The sequence below is a fragment of the Schistocerca nitens genome, chromosome 2, assembly GCF_023898315.1.
Source record: "Schistocerca nitens isolate TAMUIC-IGC-003100 chromosome 2, iqSchNite1.1, whole genome shotgun sequence".
NCBI classification, from domain to species: domain Eukaryota; kingdom Metazoa; phylum Arthropoda; class Insecta; order Orthoptera; family Acrididae; genus Schistocerca; species Schistocerca nitens.
Genome location: NC_064615.1, coordinates 942,942,834 through 942,964,856, shown reverse-complemented (window position 1 = coordinate 942,964,856; position 22,023 = coordinate 942,942,834). Strand labels below are relative to the sequence as shown.

Sequence of the window (22,023 nt, the reverse complement as noted above, 5' to 3'; positions counted from 1 at the left end):
CAATGACATAACTACTGCTCCTCCTGCACAAGATTCCTATCACAAACTTAAGACAGAATTAGTTCACAGAGTTTCCACCCCACAAGTAGAACATGTGCATCAGTTTCTAACGTAGCAAGATATCAGAGACAAGAAGCTATCACAGTATCTGAAACAGCTGCATAGCAAGGTCAATGTTGGAACTATATCAGACACCTTGCTACATACACTGGAGGAACCATCTTCCACCCTGGGTTAAATCTACAGTAGCATCTGAGGTGGGAATGCCTTTAGACACCACTGCATATCTGGTTGACAGAATTCAAGGTGCAGTAGTACTACCATCATACAGTGTAGCAGTGGCACCATGCAACAGTGCTTTGTCATCACCAGTGATGTGTGCAGACTGATTGCCTCTCAGATAAGGTCCACATTCTAGCTAAACTGATAAGTGAACTGCTGTCTCGTCACAACTCCAGCAATGACAGAGGGTGTTATTGTAGGAGATTGCATAGTCATTCCATGGCAATCTCATCAACCCTGAGTCCCGCATAGAAGCCACCTACTGTTCCTACATCTACATCTATATTCTGCAAACCACTGTGAAGTGCTTGGTAGAGAGTACGTCCCACTGTAGGCCTACCAGTTATCAGGGTTTCTTCTTGTCCCATTCACATACAGAACACAGGAGGAATGATTGTGTGAATGTTTGTGTGCGTGCAGTAATTATTCTGATCTCACCCTCACAATAGCTATATGAATATATTCCAAGAGTCATCATTTAAACCTGGTTCATAAAACTTTGTTAATAGACTTTCTTGGGATGTTTACATTTATCTTCAAGAGTCTTCCAGTCAAGCTGCTTCAGTATCTCTGTGACATTCTCCCATGGATCAAACAACCCAGTGACCATTCATGCTGCCCTTCTCCGTATATGTTCAGTATCCCCCATTAGTCCTATTTGGTATGGGTCCCACACACTTGAGCAATATTCTAGAACCTATTGCATGAATGATTTGTAAGCAGTCTCCTTTGTAGACTAATTGCACTTCCTCAGCATTCTACCAATAAAAAAAAAAAGTCTACTATCTGCTGTACCCATGGCTGAGCCTTTGTGATCATTCCATTTCATATCCCTGCAAAGTGTTACACCCAGATAGCTGATTTGAACAGTGACTCATTCATATCATAATCATAGGATACTTTTTTCTTTTTTTGTGAAATGCACAATTTTATATTTCTGAATATTTAAAGCAAGTTGCCAGTCTTTACACCATTTTGAAATCTTATCAAGATCTGACTGAATATTGATGCAGCTTCTTCCATAAAGTACTTTATCAGGTTTGCCACAAGTTTCCCCAAGTGAAATTCCCTGGTATTTCCCATGATTTCCAGACAAGTTTTAGCATTTTTTCCTGACAAATTTTGAGATCTCACAGGTAAACTAAGATGTAAGTTGCAATCTGTCTTTGCAGCTACTGCAAAGAAAAAATATTGCAAATGACAAAATATCTGAAAAAGACTTGCAAGCAGATGGCGTTTCCTGATGTGATCAAAAGTCTTAAATACTAACATAACATCTTTTGTAATGAACTGTTTTAGACGGAGAAAACAAGTCAAATGGTATTTGTGTTTCATTAAGATCCCTGATGTTATTTTATTTCAATAAAACAAAACACATTTGGTGACAAAAATACACATTTCCTTGGAGTCACAAGACAAATTGAAGTAGCTTCACTAATTTCAGAAATAACCTCAGAAAAAAGTAGGCCTTTTGAAAGAAGTGTATAAGGTGGGGAAGAACTGTGTATACCAACTGTGTAGGCAACCGCCAATAAAAGTTTGGTGCTGCTATGTTCGTTATCGTCAGTTATTACCCACTGTGTTATATCAATTATTTTACAGGTACTGTGTGATTTTTCTTTCAAGAAATATGTAAGTACGCAGCGTACAAACTGCCAGCAACTGGCACAATTTTCTCCTTCTTATCGTCCATACATATGAACTACTTTTGAAGTGCCAAAATGTACTAGAACAAATAAAACGTCTATAAAATGCCACACTGTACAACGTACTTGAAGTGAGACAGTTACAGTTCCTGAAATCTATCCTCATGGCCACTGGCCTGCTGAGGAGCACCACAGCCCTGGATCCATGCATAAACCATGAAAATCTGCTGCATTATGCCACATACAAACACACCTGGCCTGTGGGTAGAGCAGTGAGATTAGATCTGACAGGCAGGGCCTGCACATTAGTGGGAACCGAATGGCTTCATACCGGCAGGCCTGATCCACTATGGATACCTGCAGAAATGGCCGGCAGTTTTTGCCTGTCACGGAAATTCACTCGTGTGGCCAGCTATTCATGAGTCACAGACAGCTTGTTGATGAAATGAGACCATGGTGATCAATCCATGCAACAGAGAACTTGTTGAAATACTCTGAGAATCAATAATGCTGTGTGGCAAGAAGTGGTGGCAGCATTGAATGCAAGCTGAACGGAATGGTAGGAAGGGGAGAAGCAACAGTAATGAGGGAGTAGGGAAGCAGTGAATGTACTCAGCTGCAACCAATGTGACGATGCATGACACATCGTCTACTGAGACAAAAATGAGATTTTTCCAGCGTTGTTTTTTGTCTTCTCTTTTCTTTTTTTTCAAATTTCCCTGCTATTTCCCTGACATGTTTGAAATTCCCTGTTATTTCCTGATTTCCAGAACCTGTCACAACCCTGTTCATTATAGATAACTACTGAAAAGAGTCTGATTAATATTGTCTGTGAGGTCATTAATGTACAAGATGAACAGTAAGGGTCCCAACACACTTCCCTGGGTCACACCCGAAGCTACTTCTACATCTGACGATGACTCTCCATCCTAGATAATGTTGCATTCTCCCTTCCAAAAACTCCTCAATCCAGTCAAAAATTTTACTTGATACCCCATATGATCGTACTTCTGACAATAAGCAAAGGTGTAGTACTGAGTCAAATGCTTTTCAAAAATCTAGAAACACTGCATTTACCCAACTGCTTTGATGCAAAATTTTCAGTATGTCATGTGAAAACAGTGCGTATTGGGTTTCACATGATTGATGTTTTCGGAATCTATGCTGGTTAGCACCGAGATCATTCTGTTCAAGATACCTCATTATGTTTGAGCTCAGAATATGTTCTAAGAGTCTACAACAAATTGATGTCAGGGATATTGGATGGTAGTTTCATTGATCACTTCCACTACCCCTCTTGTACATGAGTTTGATCTGTGCTGTTTCAATGAATAGGGCACAGTTTTCTGTTTGAGGGATCTGTGATAGATTGCAGTTAGAGGAGGGACTGACTCAACTGTAAATTCAGTATAAAATTTGACAAGGATTCCATTGATCCCTGAGCTTTGTTCAGTTTTAATGATTTCAGATGTTTCTCAACACATTATTTCATTCGTTTACTCAGTGGTACAAGGATTAAATTAGGCCAATTCTCCTGAGTTTTTGTTTGTAAAGGAACATTTGAAAATGGAGTTAAGCATTTCAGCTTTTCTTTGCTACATTAAATTTCAGTTCCTGTCTCATTCACTGGGGACTGTACACTTAACTTTGGTGCCAATAATGGCCTTTACATACAGCCAGAATTTCTTTGGGTCTGTGAAATATCATTTGACAACATTCTGCTACAGTGGTTACTGAGTCACTGAAGGTATCATGTATTGCTCTCTTGACAGTCAAGTGTGTTTCATTCAGCATCTCTCGATAGACAAATGCTTTGTTTTACTCCCATTATCCAGTAATCTCTATTTCCTTCTAAGTTTCTTTACAGTGACTTTTTATCATGGAGGATCAATCAAATTATCAAATGTATTCTGATATCACCAGAAATTTAGAGATTATTTATCGCCCTTCAAGCAGTCCACAGTCATCACCTCTCCATCTAATACCTAAGAAATGTGGTGCATGGTGCCCACGTGGTGATTGTCACAAAATTAATGCAAGGGCACTTCCTGACAGATACACAGTACCCTTGTTAAGCAATCACAACTATGCTCTGTGTGGTTCAATTGCAAGTTAATGTGCTTGAGTAGGAAAAACAAACCCATAATGTTCAGATACAGTAGTGTCCTGCGTGTCATTTAAATATCTGGGTGTAATGTTTAAAGTGATACAAATGTATCAAGCATGTGAGGAAATGTGAATGGTCAACTTCGGTTTATGGAGAGAATTCTAGGAAAATGTGGTTCATCTGTGAAGGAGACAGCTTATAGGACACTAGAGCGACCTATTCTTGAGCACAGTTTGAGTGTTTGGGATCCGTACCCAGTTGAGTTAAAGAAAGGCTTTGAAGCAATTCAGAGGCAGACTCCTAGATTTGTTACTGGTATGTTTGAACAACATGCAAGTGTTACAGAGATGCTTCAGGAACTCAAATTGGAATCTGTGGAAGGAAGGCAACATTCTTTTTGAGGAACACAAGTGAGAAAATTAAGAGAACTGGCATTTAAAGCTGACTGAAGAATGATTCTACTGCTGCCAATGTACATGGACCATGAAAATGAGATAAGAGAAGTTATAGCAGAGATGCTAAGTTGCAGATACACACAATAAAAAGACTTTCACAATTAAAGCTTTCGGCCACACACACACACACACACACACACACACACACACACACACACACACGTGCAAATACAACTCACAGACACGACTGCAGTCTCAGGCAACTGAAACCACACTGCGAGCTGCAGCACCAGTGCATGATGGGAGTGGCGAGTGGGTGGGTGTAAGGAGGAGGCTGGGGCCGGACTGGAAAGCCTCCCACCACCTCCCAAAGTCCCACTGTCTGGCCACAGAGGAGCATTCCCCTCGTAACTCAGTACCACCCAGGACTGGAGCAACTGAATTACATTCTCTGCCAGGGTTTCAATTACCTCTCGTCGTGCCCTGTAATGAGAAATATCCTGCCCACTATCCTCCCCACCCCTCCTGCAATGGTATTCCGCCATTCACTGAACCTACACAATGTACTTGTCCATCCTTACACAACCCCTGCTCCCAATCCCTTACCTTGTGGCTCATACCCCTGTAATAGACCTAGATGCAAGACCTGTTCCATACATCCTCCCACCACTCCCCACTCCATTCTGGTCACTAACGTCACCTATCCCATCAAAGGCAGGGCTAGCTGCGAAACCAGTCATGTGGTCTACACGCTAAGCTGCAACCACTGTGCTGCATTCTATGTAGGCATAACAACCAAGAAGCTGTCTGTCTGCATGAATGGCCACTGACAAACTGTGGCCAAGAAACAAGTGGACCACCCTGTTGCTGAACATGCTGCCAAACATGATATCCTTCATTTCAATGACTACTTCACAACCTGTGCCATATGGATCCTTTACACCAACACCAGCTTTTCTGAATTGCACAGGTGGGAACTTTCCATGCAATACATCCTACGTTCCCGTAACCCTCCTGGCCTGAACCTTTGTTAATCACTGTCCTCAGCCATCCAGCCCCATCCTTGTTCCCATTCCAGCACTACAAAGCAGTCATTCCACCACCACACACAGTCTTTTTATTTCTTTCCTTTCCCACTACTCCACCCCCCCCCCCCCTTCCCCATCTCTCCCCTGCCCTCTGCCTAACATGCAGCACTTCACTGTCAACCACCTCTAACATACTAACCCTCTCCATCCTCACACCAGCCTCCTCCTTACGCCCATCCAGTCGTCAATCCCATCGTGCACTGGTGCTGCGACTCGCAGTGTGTGTGTGTGTGTGTGTGTGTGTGTGTGTGTGTTGTTGACGAAGGCCTTAATGGCCAAAAGCTTTAATTGTGTAAGTCTTTTTGTTGTGCCTATCTGCAACTCAGCATCTCTGCTATATGGTGAGTAGGAACTTTCCTTCTCATAATTTTGTTACATTCCATCCTGGATTTTCCATTGTTTGATAAGAGAAATTGGGGCTTGTACAGAGGAATGTAGACAGTAGCTTTGCCCTTGAACTACTTGCAAGTGAAGTGGGAAAGGAAATGAATGGTAGTGGTATGGGGTACCCTCCACCACATGCCGTAAGGTGGATTGTGGAATATCAATGTAGATGTAGATGTAGATGTAACTGCAGCTGCACCTTGTCTTGCACCTACCTGAACAGCAGTGACGTTCAGTCACAGGCATATCTGAATGATGGTCAAAGCCTCAGCATCTCTTTCTTAGGGACCAGAAGACTGGAAAAAGATTTCTTGTGGACACTGGTTTAGAGTAGTTCATTTATCCATGGACTTTAGTCTAAAGTTGTCAGCCACCAACTTCATTCTGTCTTTCTGCGACAAACATAGTGAGACTCATCAACACTATCACTGGACTTTCAGCTGATGATTGATGACCAAGTACAGTGACGCATAGTGCAAAGCTCATGTAGATAGCAGAAAGCAAATACACCGAGTTGCTTGAAAAGATTCCAACCTTAAAGCAATCACCAGGTGCCCCAGAAGAGATAAGCTACAGTACAGTGCATTGTATCAAAATGGCTGTTGACCCATCAGTTTCATGTCATCCTAGATGTTTAGCTCCTGATTATCTTGCTACCACAAAGGCAGAATTTGGCTTGATGCTCAAGGAAGGTTAGTCGCCCTCCTAGCAGTCCACTGTCATCAACTCTCCATCTAATAGCCAAAAAGTGTGGTGCATGGTGCCCACATAGTGATCATCAAGCAATTAATGCAAGGGCAATTCCAGTACCCCTGTTAAGAGATCACAACTATGCTCTACATGGTGTGACTATGTTTAGTGTATTCGACTGCACAAACGCCTTTACACAAATTCTTGTGGCAGGTCAAGATATTCTGAAAACAGCCATAATGATGCAATTCAGATTGTTTGAGAGTCTCCTTGTGACATTTAGTTTATACAATACAACTCAGTCTTGACAAAGGTCCATTGACTCCGTGGTGCAAAAGTTGTCATTCTGTGCCTAGATGACATCCTCATTTTTCAGCCAGTGCAGAACAGCATCAGCAACACTTCATAAAAGCTTTCAAACACTTAAAATAGCACTACATCGTTTTAAATACTGCCAAGTGTGTTTTTGTTAATCCACTGATTACCTCTTTGTCATTGCCACTGCCCAAGAAAGCAGAAGCCACTGTGAAGGTCCCATGACTGGAAACCACCAAAGAATTACACAGTTTCTTGTGAATGCTGAATTTTTTCCAGCATCATGTGCCCCACTACACTGAGTTACAAGAAATGCTGACTGGACCTAAAATGAAGGGGAATTCACTTATACAATGGACAGGTGCAATGAACTCTGTTTTTGAGGCAACAAAGTAAAACTTAGCAAATACTGCCTTCCTGAAACATCCTGCTTTGGGTGCACCTATTGCATTGGTTGTTGATCCTAGCCACACTGATATTGGCACAGCACTGCAACAGCAAGTTGATGGTGCTTGGCAGTCACTCGCCTTCTTCTCACATGAGCTCTCCTCTTCACAACAAAAACGGAGCACTTACAATAACAAGCTTCTTGTTGTCTGTGAATCAATCACTTTCTTTCAGCCTCAGTTGGAAGTCAGAGAGTTTACAATATTTACAGATCACAAACTGCTTGTCTTTCCCTTCAGACCCAATAACAACAAGTGTCCACCATGACAGTATAAACATATTGAGTCCACTGCCCAATTCAGTACCAACACCTGCCATATTTCAGATGTTGAGAACATGGTCACCAACTGTCTGTCTGGAAGTAGATGAGTAATAAATGTTATTGATTTTGTCCAACTTGCAAAGGTACAAGAATCTGATGATGAACTCCAGAAACTACTGAATCATCCATCCTTCAGTTATAGCTGGTCAATGTTCCTGGTTCAGACGTGTAGTTCTATTGTGAAATTTCAAGTGGAACTTTTCATTCTTCTCTGCCACCTGCATTCTGCAGATGTGCTTTTGACAGCCTTTACAGTCTATGCCACCCTGGTGTCACATCATCAACTCGCCTGGTTTCAGAAAGTTCTGTCTGGCCTGATGTGCAAAAGGATTATCAAGAGTGGACTCACGCAGTCCTTCAGTGTTACAGTCCTTCAGTGTTAGCACAGTAATATAACCTGTCATGTGCATGCAACAGTCAGAGATTTTCCAGATATGTCTACATGCTTCACACGTGTACAGACCAACGTAGTAGGTCCATTTCCACCATCCAATGGTCAGCGCTATTTATTAACTGCAATTGATTGTTTCACCCATTGGCCAGAAGCTATGCTAGTCAACAGCATATTGGCTGAAATCCTAACCTATGCCTTTATGTCAAATTGGGTTTCACGCTTTCATTGTCCACTGCACATCACTATGGATGTGATCGGCAATCTGAGTATGAGTAATTTACTCAGCTTAGTAAATTCTGTAGCACTCTTCATCACATAACAACTAACTACCTTTCAGTGAGCAATGGCATGATCAAACATTAACACCATTTTTTAAAGGCTGTACTGATGTGTCATGGCACTAATTGGTCTACTGCCTTACCCAATGTCTTACTTTGTCTCTGCACCTAATACAAACCAGGCCGTAGATCCATTGCCAGTGGAGCTTGTTTACAGTGAATCACTTTGACTGCTGGGCAAGTTCATTGACCCAAGTTCCATAGAACTACCTGACCAGTCAGACTTCATTTCTCCCACTAGGGAAAATATTGCATGCATTCACTCTCATCAAGCATCAGGACATGGAACAATGCCTACCTATGTACATCATACTTGTAAACATGCACACGTCACATTACAGACGGTGTCAAACCATCTCTACAATCCCATACATGGACCGATATTGAGTCATCAAAAGAGGAGCACAGATTCTGGACATTCAGTTAAATGGTAAGGCTACTACATAACCAACCGACAGAGTGAAACCTGTATACATGTGTCCAGAAGTGTGATCAATACTTATGCTGCAAAACCATCCTCGTCCTCAAGCTCAAGCGCAACCATTCAAAGCAGACTCATTACCCACATGAAGAACATGCTCTGGACATTGAGAGCACTTTTCTGCAAGATTTTTGGAGGATGTTCTGCTTCCACTGAGGGGGCCAATTTAGTGGTCAAGATCACTGACTACTGTGTTCACCACAGCTGTCAAAGAGCTTGTGAGCCAGCTGCTAGAGGCTTTGTTTTTCGACATCTAAGGTCGATTTGTTCCTGGTATTCCTTGAAACATTCTGGGAAAACAACAGTGTGTTGGAACATCCTTGCTAATAGAGACAGATCTTAACTAATGCTAACCTAATGCAGGAAACTTATCTCAAGTTCTTACTGAATATATTCTTCTGTGTTTCCTTTATGTTAGTAAAAGTTTGTTATTCCTGGTACATAAATGTTCATATTTTGTGTGCTTCAAGGTTTGTCCCAAAAGTTCCTGAAATGATTTTTGGTAGTTGCCAATGCTGGCTGGCAAGGTGGAGCTTTGGGCGGAGAAGTTGATGGGGAATGTAAGCTCCAAAACGAGACCAGTGTCAGTCTCCTGTGGGCAGTTGTTGAGGCAGGGCACACTCCATGCAGAGGTGTCTACTGCACCCTTGTTGAGCAAAAAATGGACCAGTTTTTATAGCAGCACTATGCAATCATATTATTTATGGAATTGGGTAAAAATGGGGCAGGAGACACTCGAAATGCTTCAGAAAGCCTGCCATTTGTCATCACAAATGGATGACTCGATGCCAAAAGTGCATCAAGTTGTGGACAAGGGCTGACAATTAAGTGTTCATATGATTGCAGAGGAGTGTGGAACACCCAAAACAATCATTCACCACATTTTAACTGGGGATCTCCAAGTGAGGAAAGCCTGCATCAAAATGGTGGCAAAAGCCCTGATGAGTGAGATGAAGGATCAGCTTCTGTTGAAGTGCCAGAAATTGCATGAGAACTATGAAATGGATCTGGAATTTTGGGACAGAATGATCACAGAGGACTAGACATGGATTTGTGAGTATGATCTCAAAACAAAACATCAGAGCAGCGAGTGGCACACCAAGGTGTCTTCTCACCCAAAAAAAGCAAGGATCAGAAAATTGCAGATGAAAGCAATGCTCATTGTGTTGTTTGGCAGAAAAGGTGTAGTTCACAGTAAATTCATGCTACAAGGACAAACAATCAACAAGGAGTTTTATTGTCAAGTGCTCAAATGGTTGCGCAACAGGGTTCAATGCACCCGAAAAGAAATTTGCAACAATTGGATTGTACACCATGACAACATGTCAAGCCACACTGCACTCATTGTCACTGAGTTGCTGGCCAACCTTTGGGAAAGACCCTGTATTTTGGCTGATTTGTTCAAACATGAAAATGTAATTAGCTCAGACAGTTAACACTTAGCCCTGCCAACAAGCTGTAAATGTGAGTCACCTGTAGCAAATGTGTTCAATAATCATTTCTTAAACATGGAAAAAATATGGGAACAAACAGTTCAAGAGAAAAATCACTGTAGTATTTTGAAAAAGCAAATCTCATAAAGTTCAATCATATGAATGTATCACCAACTTCTCCTTCTGAAATTAAGAAAGTTATATATTCTCTCAAAAATAAAAGCTCAGTAGGCTTTATGGTGTTCCCATATAATAAGCCCTGTCTTACCTGAAGCATGTACTGCTGCATCACTCGCTCAAACATTTCTCCAGAGAGATTGAAATATGCCATTGTTAAACCCCTGTATAATAAGGCTACTAATGTAATTTTCCAAATTTTTTGAGAAAGTGATGTGTTATGGAATAGTATCCCATCTGAGTAACAATAACATCTCAGTAAATACAGCTCAGATTTTAGGAGAGTTGCTCAACTGAAAATGCCATTTCCATGTTCACTCAACAAATTTTACAAGTATTAAATAATAATTTGAAATTAATTATAAAACAGTCTAGATCACAAGGCATGTTTATAAAAAGGTGACTGGTTTCGATTACCATATGCCATCTTCAGACCTTCAACGACATCGATGGACAGTGGCTGTGCATGGAGTAGGAACCACTGAATGGTGATAGTTAACTGCAGGGAGCACCTAGAAAAATTGGAGAGAGACCGATCAGAAAGTTGAAAATTTGTCATATTTTCATTCAACATCATATGGAATATATTCTGGGGTAACTTATCTTTAAGAAAGAAAGTCTTCATTGCTCAAAACTGTGCTGCCAAAGTAGTGTGTGGTGCTCACTCATGATTATGATTATCTTGCAGACACTTTGATTGCTGGTTCATGGTATATTTATTTCCTCATGAAGTTTCTTGTAAATAATCCTCTTAGTTCCAAAGGAGCAATAAGATACATAGTTACATTACCAGAAAAAAATGACATTCATTCCTTACCCATTGAAATGTCATGTTTGTCTGAAAGCAAAATAAAATTTGAAAACAAACTGAATAAATTTCTCCTTGGTAACCCCTCCTATTCTGTAGAAGAATTTCTATTATTGCAATGTTTTAAAGGTGATGGGTAGGAATTACTAACTCACATCTATATATTTAAAAAAGAGCTTATTAATGTTCAGCATGTAGCCATATTTATAAATTAATTTGTGATCAGAATGTAAAATGACTTGTTCCACATCATTTTGATTTATTGTACAAATGATCCTGGAACATGAAGCTAACCAACAAACGAACTGATGTACTCCTTGGCATTAATTAATGCAGAAATTAATGAGGTTTCAGCAGAAGAGATATGAACTTTTCATCAATTGCAGTATGAAAATGATAAAGAAGTGATGGGTTATAATTCTTACTTTTTATGTTATATGAAACTTGATAGTAAATCATTAAAGATGTGCTAAGTATAACAATATTACTTTATATGAAAAGGAAAATTCATGCAATAAAACTGTAAAAATTAAAGCTGGCCATTTCTTACCTCCACAAGCTAAAATCTCAGCACTGCTAATGCACATATTTATAGGTAGAAAAAACTGTTCATACTTAGAGATGGGCAAACTCGTTCATCCCTGGGAACTAGTTCACTGGTGATCGCTCTTTTTTGGGAACTGTTCATTTTTACTCATTCACTGTTCAAATTTGTGCTTGGTATATGGTTCTTATGAGAAATTGAAAATTAGTAGGATAGGTGACTGAAAATGAAAGGTGCCAAGGGGGGGTACTTGCCCCCCCCCCCCCCCCCCCCCCTACACACACACACAGCGCCTGGAGTAAAGAGCTTTTATTCATAACAGAATTCTTACACACTTGTAATTTTCATGATTCTGCAAAACCTCTCATTTAGTCAACTGTAGCATTATGTGGCTGATTGCAGTGAAATAATATAAGGTGGTGCACAAAAAATTGGCCACGAGTACAGACTGCTCACCAATTACGCATGACTTGTTGACCACTATGAGCAAAATTGATAAACATGTAATAATTAGACAGTGAAGAAATAACAAATAAGCTAATGCAAACAACAACTTCGAAACAACAGATGACGATAGGTGGGCGACAGTGAGCAGTCTGGTACTTTGGGCCTATTAATCGTGCACCACACTGTACCACTGAAATAATATTGTAGAAGTTATCATATTCTCTTTACAAAATGTGACACCAGATACTCGATTATGGAGCATGGGCTTCATTTGGTTCCATAAGAATGAACATGTCCTTTTACCTTGGATAAAAAAAAAAAGACGGAAAATGGCCCCTTGTGTGTGCCGTGCCAACTTCCTTTGCATGTGTAATAACAATAATATCTTGCCTTTTTTACAAGTATTTCTTCTGCTGTTTATCGAAATAGTGAAGTAAGCTGATATACCATTTTGTTACTTGAAAAGATGACTGTATTACATACCATGTAATTTTTATGTAATTAATATAATTATAAAATACATTTTAATTACCAGTCATGGATGCTGAATAGAAAATGAAAAGAACCAGAAGTCCCAAAAAAGGTTTGAAACAGATCTGGAATGGGCATGTGAAGCGAACGAAATGAACGACAACTCGATACTGATCTAACTATGAACAGTTGGCAGTGAAACTGCGATGAGTGACCATGCAGAGAAGGACGAGTCCAGCCAAGTGAGACTGAGACTGAGACAGACAGGGATGGGACCAAGGCTGGAATGAGACCGGCCGACATGCTGTTGCGGGAACGAGACCAACCATTTCCCATTCCCAGGAATTATAAGTAGAAAGCCGTGACCGAGACCAAGACAAACGGGAACAAGACCGGCCAACATACCATTGCGGGAATGAGACCAACCGTTTCCCGTTCCCGGAAACTATAAGTAGAAAGCTGTGACCGAAGTGAACATTGAAAGACTGTTCCTTAGAATTCTTTCCTCACTCATTCCATTCATCTTAGTGAACTATTCCTTTGGATCCACTGTTCGTGAGCGACCCATCTCTAGTTCATACTTCCTAGAATTATTAGTTCCTTCCTCAAAAGGAGAAGAAGGATAAATTCGTGGAAGTCAGCCAAGCCACTCAGATCAAAGGAACCAGCAGCTCTGGAATGAACATTTTTTTTCTACTTATAAATATGTCTATCTGCAAAGGAACTAGCAGCTCTGGAAGGTATGAACATATGTCTATCTGCAATACTGAAGTTTCAGGTCCTGAAGGTCCTCTTTCCTATATGAGAAAGGGCCCTAACTGTTCAGAATAGTTTTGTATACTTGTAAATGTGCCCATCAGCAGTATTGGAATTTCGTCTCATAAAGGTAAGGAAAACATTTTACATTTTTAAATGCATTAATCTCAATTAAAAAAGGAAATATGTATTTTCATACAACTAGTGTTGTAGGAGCTTAAAGTGCTGTGCCTGAACTGAGAATTTGTTGGTCATTTAAATCTTCTGATCTATATAAGTGGTCTACGGAGGAATTTCTACAGCTATGACTTTTGTGTAATGCATACTTCAATAATACTGCAACACAAAAATAATAAGAGTATGATGATCAGCATTTTGCAGGAAGAAAGTCATTGGTATCCTGCGATTAGTTCAGTTACACTGCACATGCCATATGCCGAAAACCATAAGCGTGCGCACGTGCTCGTGTATTATTGTGTGTGTGTGTGTGTGTGTGTGTGTGTGTGTGTGTGTGTGTTTTCTTTTTGTAAGTGTGTTTTGGAAAACTTTTGATGTTTATATAATGTCATAGGACAGTCATATGGTTTCTTTTAGATACTTCTGAAATTAATTTGTATTTATCATTAACTGTTACATAAAGTGAAAATAAACAATATGTCATGATATTTCTTGTGCTACTACCATAGTGTTTTGTTGCCACAGTTTTAGGTGTCAGTGTTACCATTCTTGCTACTGAGTGTCTCATTACTATTATGATTATTGGTAGCCTTCTTTGTTATTAGGTTTCAGTCTTCCCAAGGAGATGTTTTCTCAGTTGATATAACTGGAGATTCAGAATTCAAATATTGTCGGGTTTGGGTTAATATACTTGATAGGAAAGATGGGAGCTACATTGTGAGATACAAACTGTATCATACTTGCTTAAATTTGAAAATAAGTGTAAAATACAAAGGCAGCAATGTTGCATCATCACCATACACATTCAAAGGTATTTAGATCAACTTTTTTATTTCTTCTTACACTGTCTTAGCATCACTGTAATGATTAGTATATCTCGCCTGTTTCATTATTATTCTGATATTAGAGACAAAAAACTCATTCATATAACTTCACAAATAATGGGCAGAGAGAGAGAGAGAGAGAGATTTAGAGTTTTCTAGTCTACTTTATAAAGCAAGAATAGTGGTAAGGTCCATAAGTATCATAAAATACCTACAAAAGACATATCTGAAGTTTTCATTACAGCATCCTCTGTCAGAAGCTAAAGTACAACTGTTGTGCAGGGAAAAATGCAGGAAGATGAATAGCATAAGGGAAGAACAATTTGTGATGTTGCCATCGTTTGGTAAAAAAATTTGTCCACCAGGACTCAAAGTTATGGTAACATTTTTCTCTTCTGTGACATGTTTGTAATTCTTTGTCCTCATGCACTGACTTTAGCTCCTAACAAGGGAAACACTAAAACCATTTGATTTTGTACAAACTATAATTATTTTAGAAATTATTAGATAAGTCCTATTAATGTTTGTGTCTGCACTTTGTGGTGTTATTTTTAGTTTTTTGTCATCTGTTGATCAATTGTACCTGATACTGAACAGTGAATCACTTGCCTTACCACACTTCGTGAAAACATTGTTTGGTTATGTGATGTTTGTGAGAAGATTATTTGAATATAACTAAGTAAAGAAATCATCTGAGTTAAACACTTTGTCCAATAAACAAACCAGATTAATACACTCTTATTCCAAGAAATTTCTGCAGGTTTTGAGTCAAGTGCAAAGCCTATATAGAAGACTGGCAATTCTGTGCCAATGTAGATTGTGACTGTCTGGACTTGCAGCACAGGACTGAGAGCTGCAGGGTGGGACACTACATCTTCTTTTTCTGAACAAAATGTATTTTTGTTTTTGACCATGTGGTTTTAAAAATTACAAAATGTGACCAGTTCATAAGGGTGATGTAATTCAGGTATTTATCTTGTCGTCCTCATTGTCCTAGAATTCTTCTCAAGAACGGGATTCGGATCTAAAGTCCATGCTGAAGCATGTTATATGGATTAAGTAAAAGATACAACCTTACGCTTTTCATTGCATTTTTATTGCACAAAGTGGCACAGGCTGATCAACAGTGCTCTCTAGTGAGCCAACTATCACTGTTATACAGGCTTTTCAACAATTACTCACTTGTTAGCAACACAATTTTTAGATATTACGATTAAAAAGTATGACATCAAGTTAATTTGACGTGATTACAAAATTGTTTCAAATATTCTGATCAGTTTCAGACATACTGTTCAGCCATAAAACACTGTTATCACAGAAGTTTACATCAAATAAGCAGAATCAACAACGCATTTAATAGTTTTCTTAATTATATGAAGATGAAATTAAGCACAGCTTTCCAGTCATGTTTTTGATATATACTTGAATAGACATTTTTATTAGTGTTTACGGTAGTTCTGTCTTTTATATAGAAAGCAGATTTTGATGATCTGTTGTCATGCTTTGCATTGCATAATTCCACAAATTGTCTTAATTAATTTGAAAATTAGTGACTTTCAGTACATACAAACAACTGTCAGCTGTATGAGGGAAAGATGACAATGCAAATTCATGCTGGACTGGGACTTGAACCTGAATTTTCCACTTTAACTGCTTCGGCTATCTGTGCACAACTCATGCCCATATCCAGACTACCATACATCATCGTTCCTGCATCACAACCTGTACTTGTACACACATTATGTAATTGCTGTAAAGGGGAGGACATTTTAATTGCAAGTCACTGGCTGGTATCGACATTTGGACCAGTGGCTGTATTTATGCATCCACGCATGTCCAAAGGAACATTGCATCGTTCTTAACAACACAGCACTGCAATATCATAATAGCAGGTATTTTGGCTAACAGATGAAAATAAGTAACATTGCATTACATGATTTCATTATATGGTAATTAGAAAAGAATGCAATAATTTCAGACATTCATACCCAATGATAGAGTTCTATGGGTTTGATGTGTTGATGCTTCATAATCATTTGCATTTTATATCATCCACAAGGTAGAGATTACTGGTACTGAGATTATAATTATCTTGTTAATTGGAATGTGGATGATAACTTGTCCTCAATGAAGTAAGAGTTATGGTATGTATCGGGACAATATACTTCTACATCTACATCTACATCTACATCTACATGATTACTCTGCAATGCACATTTAAGTGCTTGGCAGAGGGTTCATCAAACCACAATCATACTATCTCCCTACCATTCCACTCCCGAACAGCGCGCGGGAAAAACGAACACCTAAACCTTTCTTTCGAGCTCTGATTTCTCTTATTTTATTTTGATGATCATTCCTACCTAAGTAGGTTGGGCTCAACAAAATATTTTCGCATTCGGAAGAGAAAGTTGGTGACTGAAATTTCGTAAATGGATCTCGCTGCGACGAAAAACGTCTTTGCTTTAATGACTTCCATCCCAACTCGCGTATCATATCTGCCACACTCTCTCCCCTATTACGTGATAATACAAAATGAGCTGCCCTTTTTTGCACCCTTTCGATGTCCTCCATCAATCCCACCTGGTAAGGATCTCACACCGCGCAGCAATATTCTAACACAGGACGAACGAGTGTAGTGTAAGTTGTCTCTTTAGTGGACTTGTTGCATCTTCTAAGTGTCCTTCCAATGAAACGCAATCTTGGGCTCACCTTCCCCACAATATTATCTATGTGGTCTTTCCAGCTGAAGTTGTTCGTAATTTTAACACCCAGGTACTTAGTTGAATTGACAGCCTTGAGAATTGTACTATTTATCGAGTAATCGAATTCCAACGGATTTCTTTTGGAACTCATGTGGATCACCTCACACTTTTTGTTATTTAGCGTCAACTGCCACCTGCCGCACCATACAGCAATCTTTTCTAAATCGCTTTGCAACTGATACTGGTCTTCGGATGCCCTTGCTAGATGGTAAATTACAGCATCATCTGCGAACAACCTAAGTGAACTGCTCAGATTGTCATCCAGGTCCTTTGTATAGATCAGGAACAGCAGAGGTCCCGGGACGCTTCTCTGGGGAACACCTGATATCACTTCAGTTTTATGATTTTCCGTCTATTACTACGAACTGCGACCTTCCTGACAGGAAATCACAAATCCAGTCACACAACTGAGACGATACTCCATAGGCCCGCAGCTTGATTAGAAGTCACTTGTGAGGAACGGTGTCAAAAGCTTTCCGGAAATCTAGAAATACGGAATCAACTTGAGAGCCCCTGTCGATAGCGGCCATTACTTCGTGCGAATAAAGAGCTAGCTGCGTTGCACGAGAACGATGTTTTCTGAAACCATGCTGATTACGTATCAATTGATCTTTCCCTTCAAGGTGATTCATAATGTTTGAATACGGTATATGCTCCAAAACCCTACTGCAAACCGAAGTCAATGATATAGGTCTGTAGTTCGATGGATTACTCCTACTACCCTTCTTAAACACTGGTGCGACCTGCGCAATTTTCCAATCTGCAGGTACAGATCTATCAGTGAGCAAGTGGTTGTATATGATTGCTAAGTAGGGAGCTATTGTATCAGCGTACTCTGAAAGGAACCTAATCGGTATACAATCTGGACCTGAAGACTTGCCCGTATCAAGCGATTTGAGTTGCTTCGCAACCCCTAAGGTATCTACTTCTAAGAAACTCATGCTAGCAGCTGTTCATGTTTCAAATTCTGGAATATTCCATTCGTCTTCCCTGGTGAAGGAATTTCGGAAAACTGCGTTCAATAACTCCGCTTTAGCGGCACAGTCGTCGGTAACAGTACCATCAGCACTGCGCAGCGAAGGTATTGACTGCGTCTTGCCGCTTGTGTACTTTACATACGACAAGAATTTCTTCGGATTTTCTACCAAATTTCGAGACAATGTTTTGTTGTGGAACCTATTAAAGGCATCTGGCATTGAAGTCCATGCCAAATTACGCGCGTCTGTAAATTTTAGCCAATCTTCGGGATTTCGCGTTCTGCTGAACTTCGCATGCTTTTTCCGTTGCCTCTGCAACAGCATTCTGACCTGTTTTGTGTACCATGGGGGATCAGTTCCATCTCTTACCAATTTATGAGGCATGAATCTCTCAATTGCTGTTGCTACTATATCTTTGAATTTGAGCCACATCTCGTCTACATTTGCATAGTCAGTTCGGAAGGAATGGAGATTGTCTCTTAGGAAGGCTTCTAGTGACACTTTATCCGCTTTTTTCAATAAAATTATTTTGCGTTTGTTTCTGGTGGATTTGTAAGAAACGGTATTGAGCCTAGCTATATCGACCTTGTGATCACTAATCCCTGTATCAGTCGTGATGCTCTCTATTAGCTCTGGATTGTTTGTGGATAAGAGGTCAAGTGTGTTTTCACAACCATTTACAATTTGTGTGGGTTCGTGGACTAACTGCTCGAAATAATTTTCGGAGAAAGCATTTAGGACAATCTCGGAAGATGTTTTCTGTCTACCACCGGTTTTGAACAAGTATTTTTGCCAACATATCGAGGGAAGGTAGAAGTCCCCACCAACTATAACTGTATGAGTGGGGTATTTATTTGTTACGAGACTCAAATTTTCTCTGAACTGTTCAGCAACTATATCATCGGAGTCTGGGGGTCGGTAGAAGGAGCCAATTATTAACTTAGTTCGGCTGTTAAGTATAACCTCCACCCATACCAATTCGCATGGAGTATCTACTTCGACTTCACTACAAGATAAACCACTACAGACAGACACAAACACTCCACCACCAATTCTGCCTAATTTATCTTTCCTGAACACCATCTGAGACTTTGTAAAAATTTCAGCAGAACTTAATTCAGGCCAGCTTTCTGTACCTATAACGATTTCAGCTTCTGTGCTTTCTATTAGCGCTTGAAGCTCAGGGACTTTCCCAGCACAACTACAACAGTTTACAACTACAATTCCGACTGTTCCTTGATCCAAGCACGTCCTGTATTTGCCATGCAACCTTTGAGATTGCAGCCCACCCCGTACTTTCCCGAGGCCTTCTAACCTAAAAAAACCGCCCAGTCCACGCCACACAGCCTCCGCTACCCGTGTAGCCGCCAGCTGAGTGTAGTGAACTCCTGACCTATTCAGCGGAACCTGAAACCCCACCACCCTATGGCGCAAGTCAAGGAATCTGCAGCCAACACGGTCGCAAAACCGTCTGAGCCTCTGATTCAGACCCTCCACCCGGCTCTGCACCAAAGATCCGCAGTCGGTTCTGTCAACGATGCTGCAGATGGTGAGCTCTGCCTTCATCTTGTAAGCAAGATTGGCAGCCTTCACCAAATCAGATAGCCGCTGGAATCCAGAGAGAGTTTACTCAGATCCGAAGCGACACACATCATTAGTGCCGACATGTGCCACCACCTGCAGTTTGTTGCACCCTGTGCTCTTCATGGCATCCGGAAGGACCCTTTCCACATCAGGAATGACTCCACCCGGAATGCACACGGAGTGCACACTGGATTTCTTCCCCTCCTTAGCCACCATATCCCTAAGGGGCCCCATTACGCACCTGACATTGGAGCTCCCAACTACCAATAAGCCCACCCTCTGTGATTGCCCGGACCTTGAAGGCTGAGAATCATCCTCTGAAACAGGGCAGGCTGCTGCATCTGGCTCAGCCAGAGACAGCACCTGAAACCTGCTTGTCAGACGCACCGGGGAGGCTTTCTGATCAGCCTCCGGGGACGTCTTTCGCTGCCTGCCACGCCTTGGAATGACCTCCTAATCAACCACAGGTGAGGGCTCAGCCACACTGCGGGCAGCAACCGGGGCAACCACAGCGGCAGACCGATCTGGGGACAGACGGGACGAGGTTGACATCCCTGTGATACCAAAGTCCGGCTTCCCACAGTGGTGCCCATTGGCAACAGCCTCAAGCTGCGTGACCGAAGTCAGCGCTGCCTGCAGCTGTGAGCGAAGGTGATGCCAACTCAGCCCTCATCCGAACACAGCAATCACAGTCCCTGTCCATTCTAATCGCTGTTGAACAACAGTTACTGAAACACGAGTCCGTGCCTAGATAAAGCAAGGGAAACACACAAAGAATGTATGAACTAACATGTAGAAATGCCTAATGACTGCGCTACAATCTGCCTGAATGTACGATTACAGTAACTAAAACTCGAAATTACACCTCCTATACGAAACTATGTAACAAATAAGTGTGCTAGGAGTATACGACTTGCTGCTGGCAGCTGCTTATCCAACGGCGGCAGGAAGCACTTCCTAAATCGGTCTGTTATATTTGTTACCTACCCGTCAGCTGGGACCATATGGTGGTTTTTATTTGGTTTTATGATTTTTTGTGTACCTCATGTCTCGGACACCATTCATACTCGCTTAATGTTTGGACTAGTGATTGTATTTATGCCTGTTTGGATATTTGTAATTGAAAGTTCTACCTGAAGGTGAATAGTAATACTCAAAATGTCAACTGCAATAAAAAAAATTATTTGACAGTTGTAAGTGGAAACAACAATGTTTAACAAGTTGATGTGGTGATTTAGAGTTTCAGAAAGCTTTTGATTCAGTATCACAGCATGACCTAGGAAATACATTATTGTAGTTTATTAAACTAGGTTTCGTACTGGATAAAAATTTCCTAACAGGAAGAATACAGCGGATTATCCTGGGTGGCGGATCATCTCCAGGCATTCAAATAACACCAGGTACATCTTGGGGGCTGCAGTAGGAGTATTGCTGTAAATGTGACATATTAATACCTAGGTGGATAGAATTAATTGCTATCTCAGGTTTCTTACAGATGTTGCAGTTACCTAAGAGGAAATAATATCCAGGAACTACTACAGTAAGATCCTTTTAGATCTTGATTAGATTTGTGCCAAGGTTGGCAGTTAGTATTTAATGTAGGGAAATATTTGTTTATTTTGCAAATTTTTAGGCTATAGTTTATTGGTTGGGTACTGAGAAACTGCAATTTGCCTACAAAAGACAAGAAATCATGTTGCCTATCTATACATCCCAGGACTTGTATTTTAACACCCATGAGGGAACTATGCTAAGTCTTTTGATTTCAGTCATGTATTTTTATGCATCACCACAGTTACTTTATGAGAACTATGTTGCAGTCATTTATGTGGTTTTACACAGTTTAATTTGCACATTATTAATGTTGTGGAATTGTATAAGAGCATTTACCAAATGACATCAGGAGGGGAATTTATTTAAAAAATAAAGCAAAATAGGAATTTTGGCATATGTATGAAATGTAATAAATAAAACCTGTTACTTGGATATTATGAATAATGCCATGAATGATTGTTGTTGTTGTGGTCTTCAGTCCTGAGACTAGTTTGATGCAGCTCTCCATGCTACTCTATCCTGTGCAAGCCTCTTCATCTCCCAGTACTTACTGCAACCTAAATCCTTCTGAATCTGCTTATTGTATTCATCTCTTAGTCTCCCTCTACAATTTTTAC

General features: G+C 40.4%; 1 protein-coding gene across 1 annotated transcript in view; it reads left to right on the top strand.

Moving 5' to 3' along the window:
• The window catches only part of LOC126237267 (protein O-glucosyltransferase 2-like), a 103,673-nt gene that overhangs the window by 25,413 nt on the left and 56,237 nt on the right, over window positions 1-22,023 (top strand). The window contains exon 2 of the mRNA XM_049947195.1: window positions 14,308-14,513. Coding sequence (XP_049803152.1) covers window positions 14,308-14,513 — 206 coding nt within the window. The remainder of the gene's footprint in view (window positions 1-14,307; window positions 14,514-22,023) is intronic.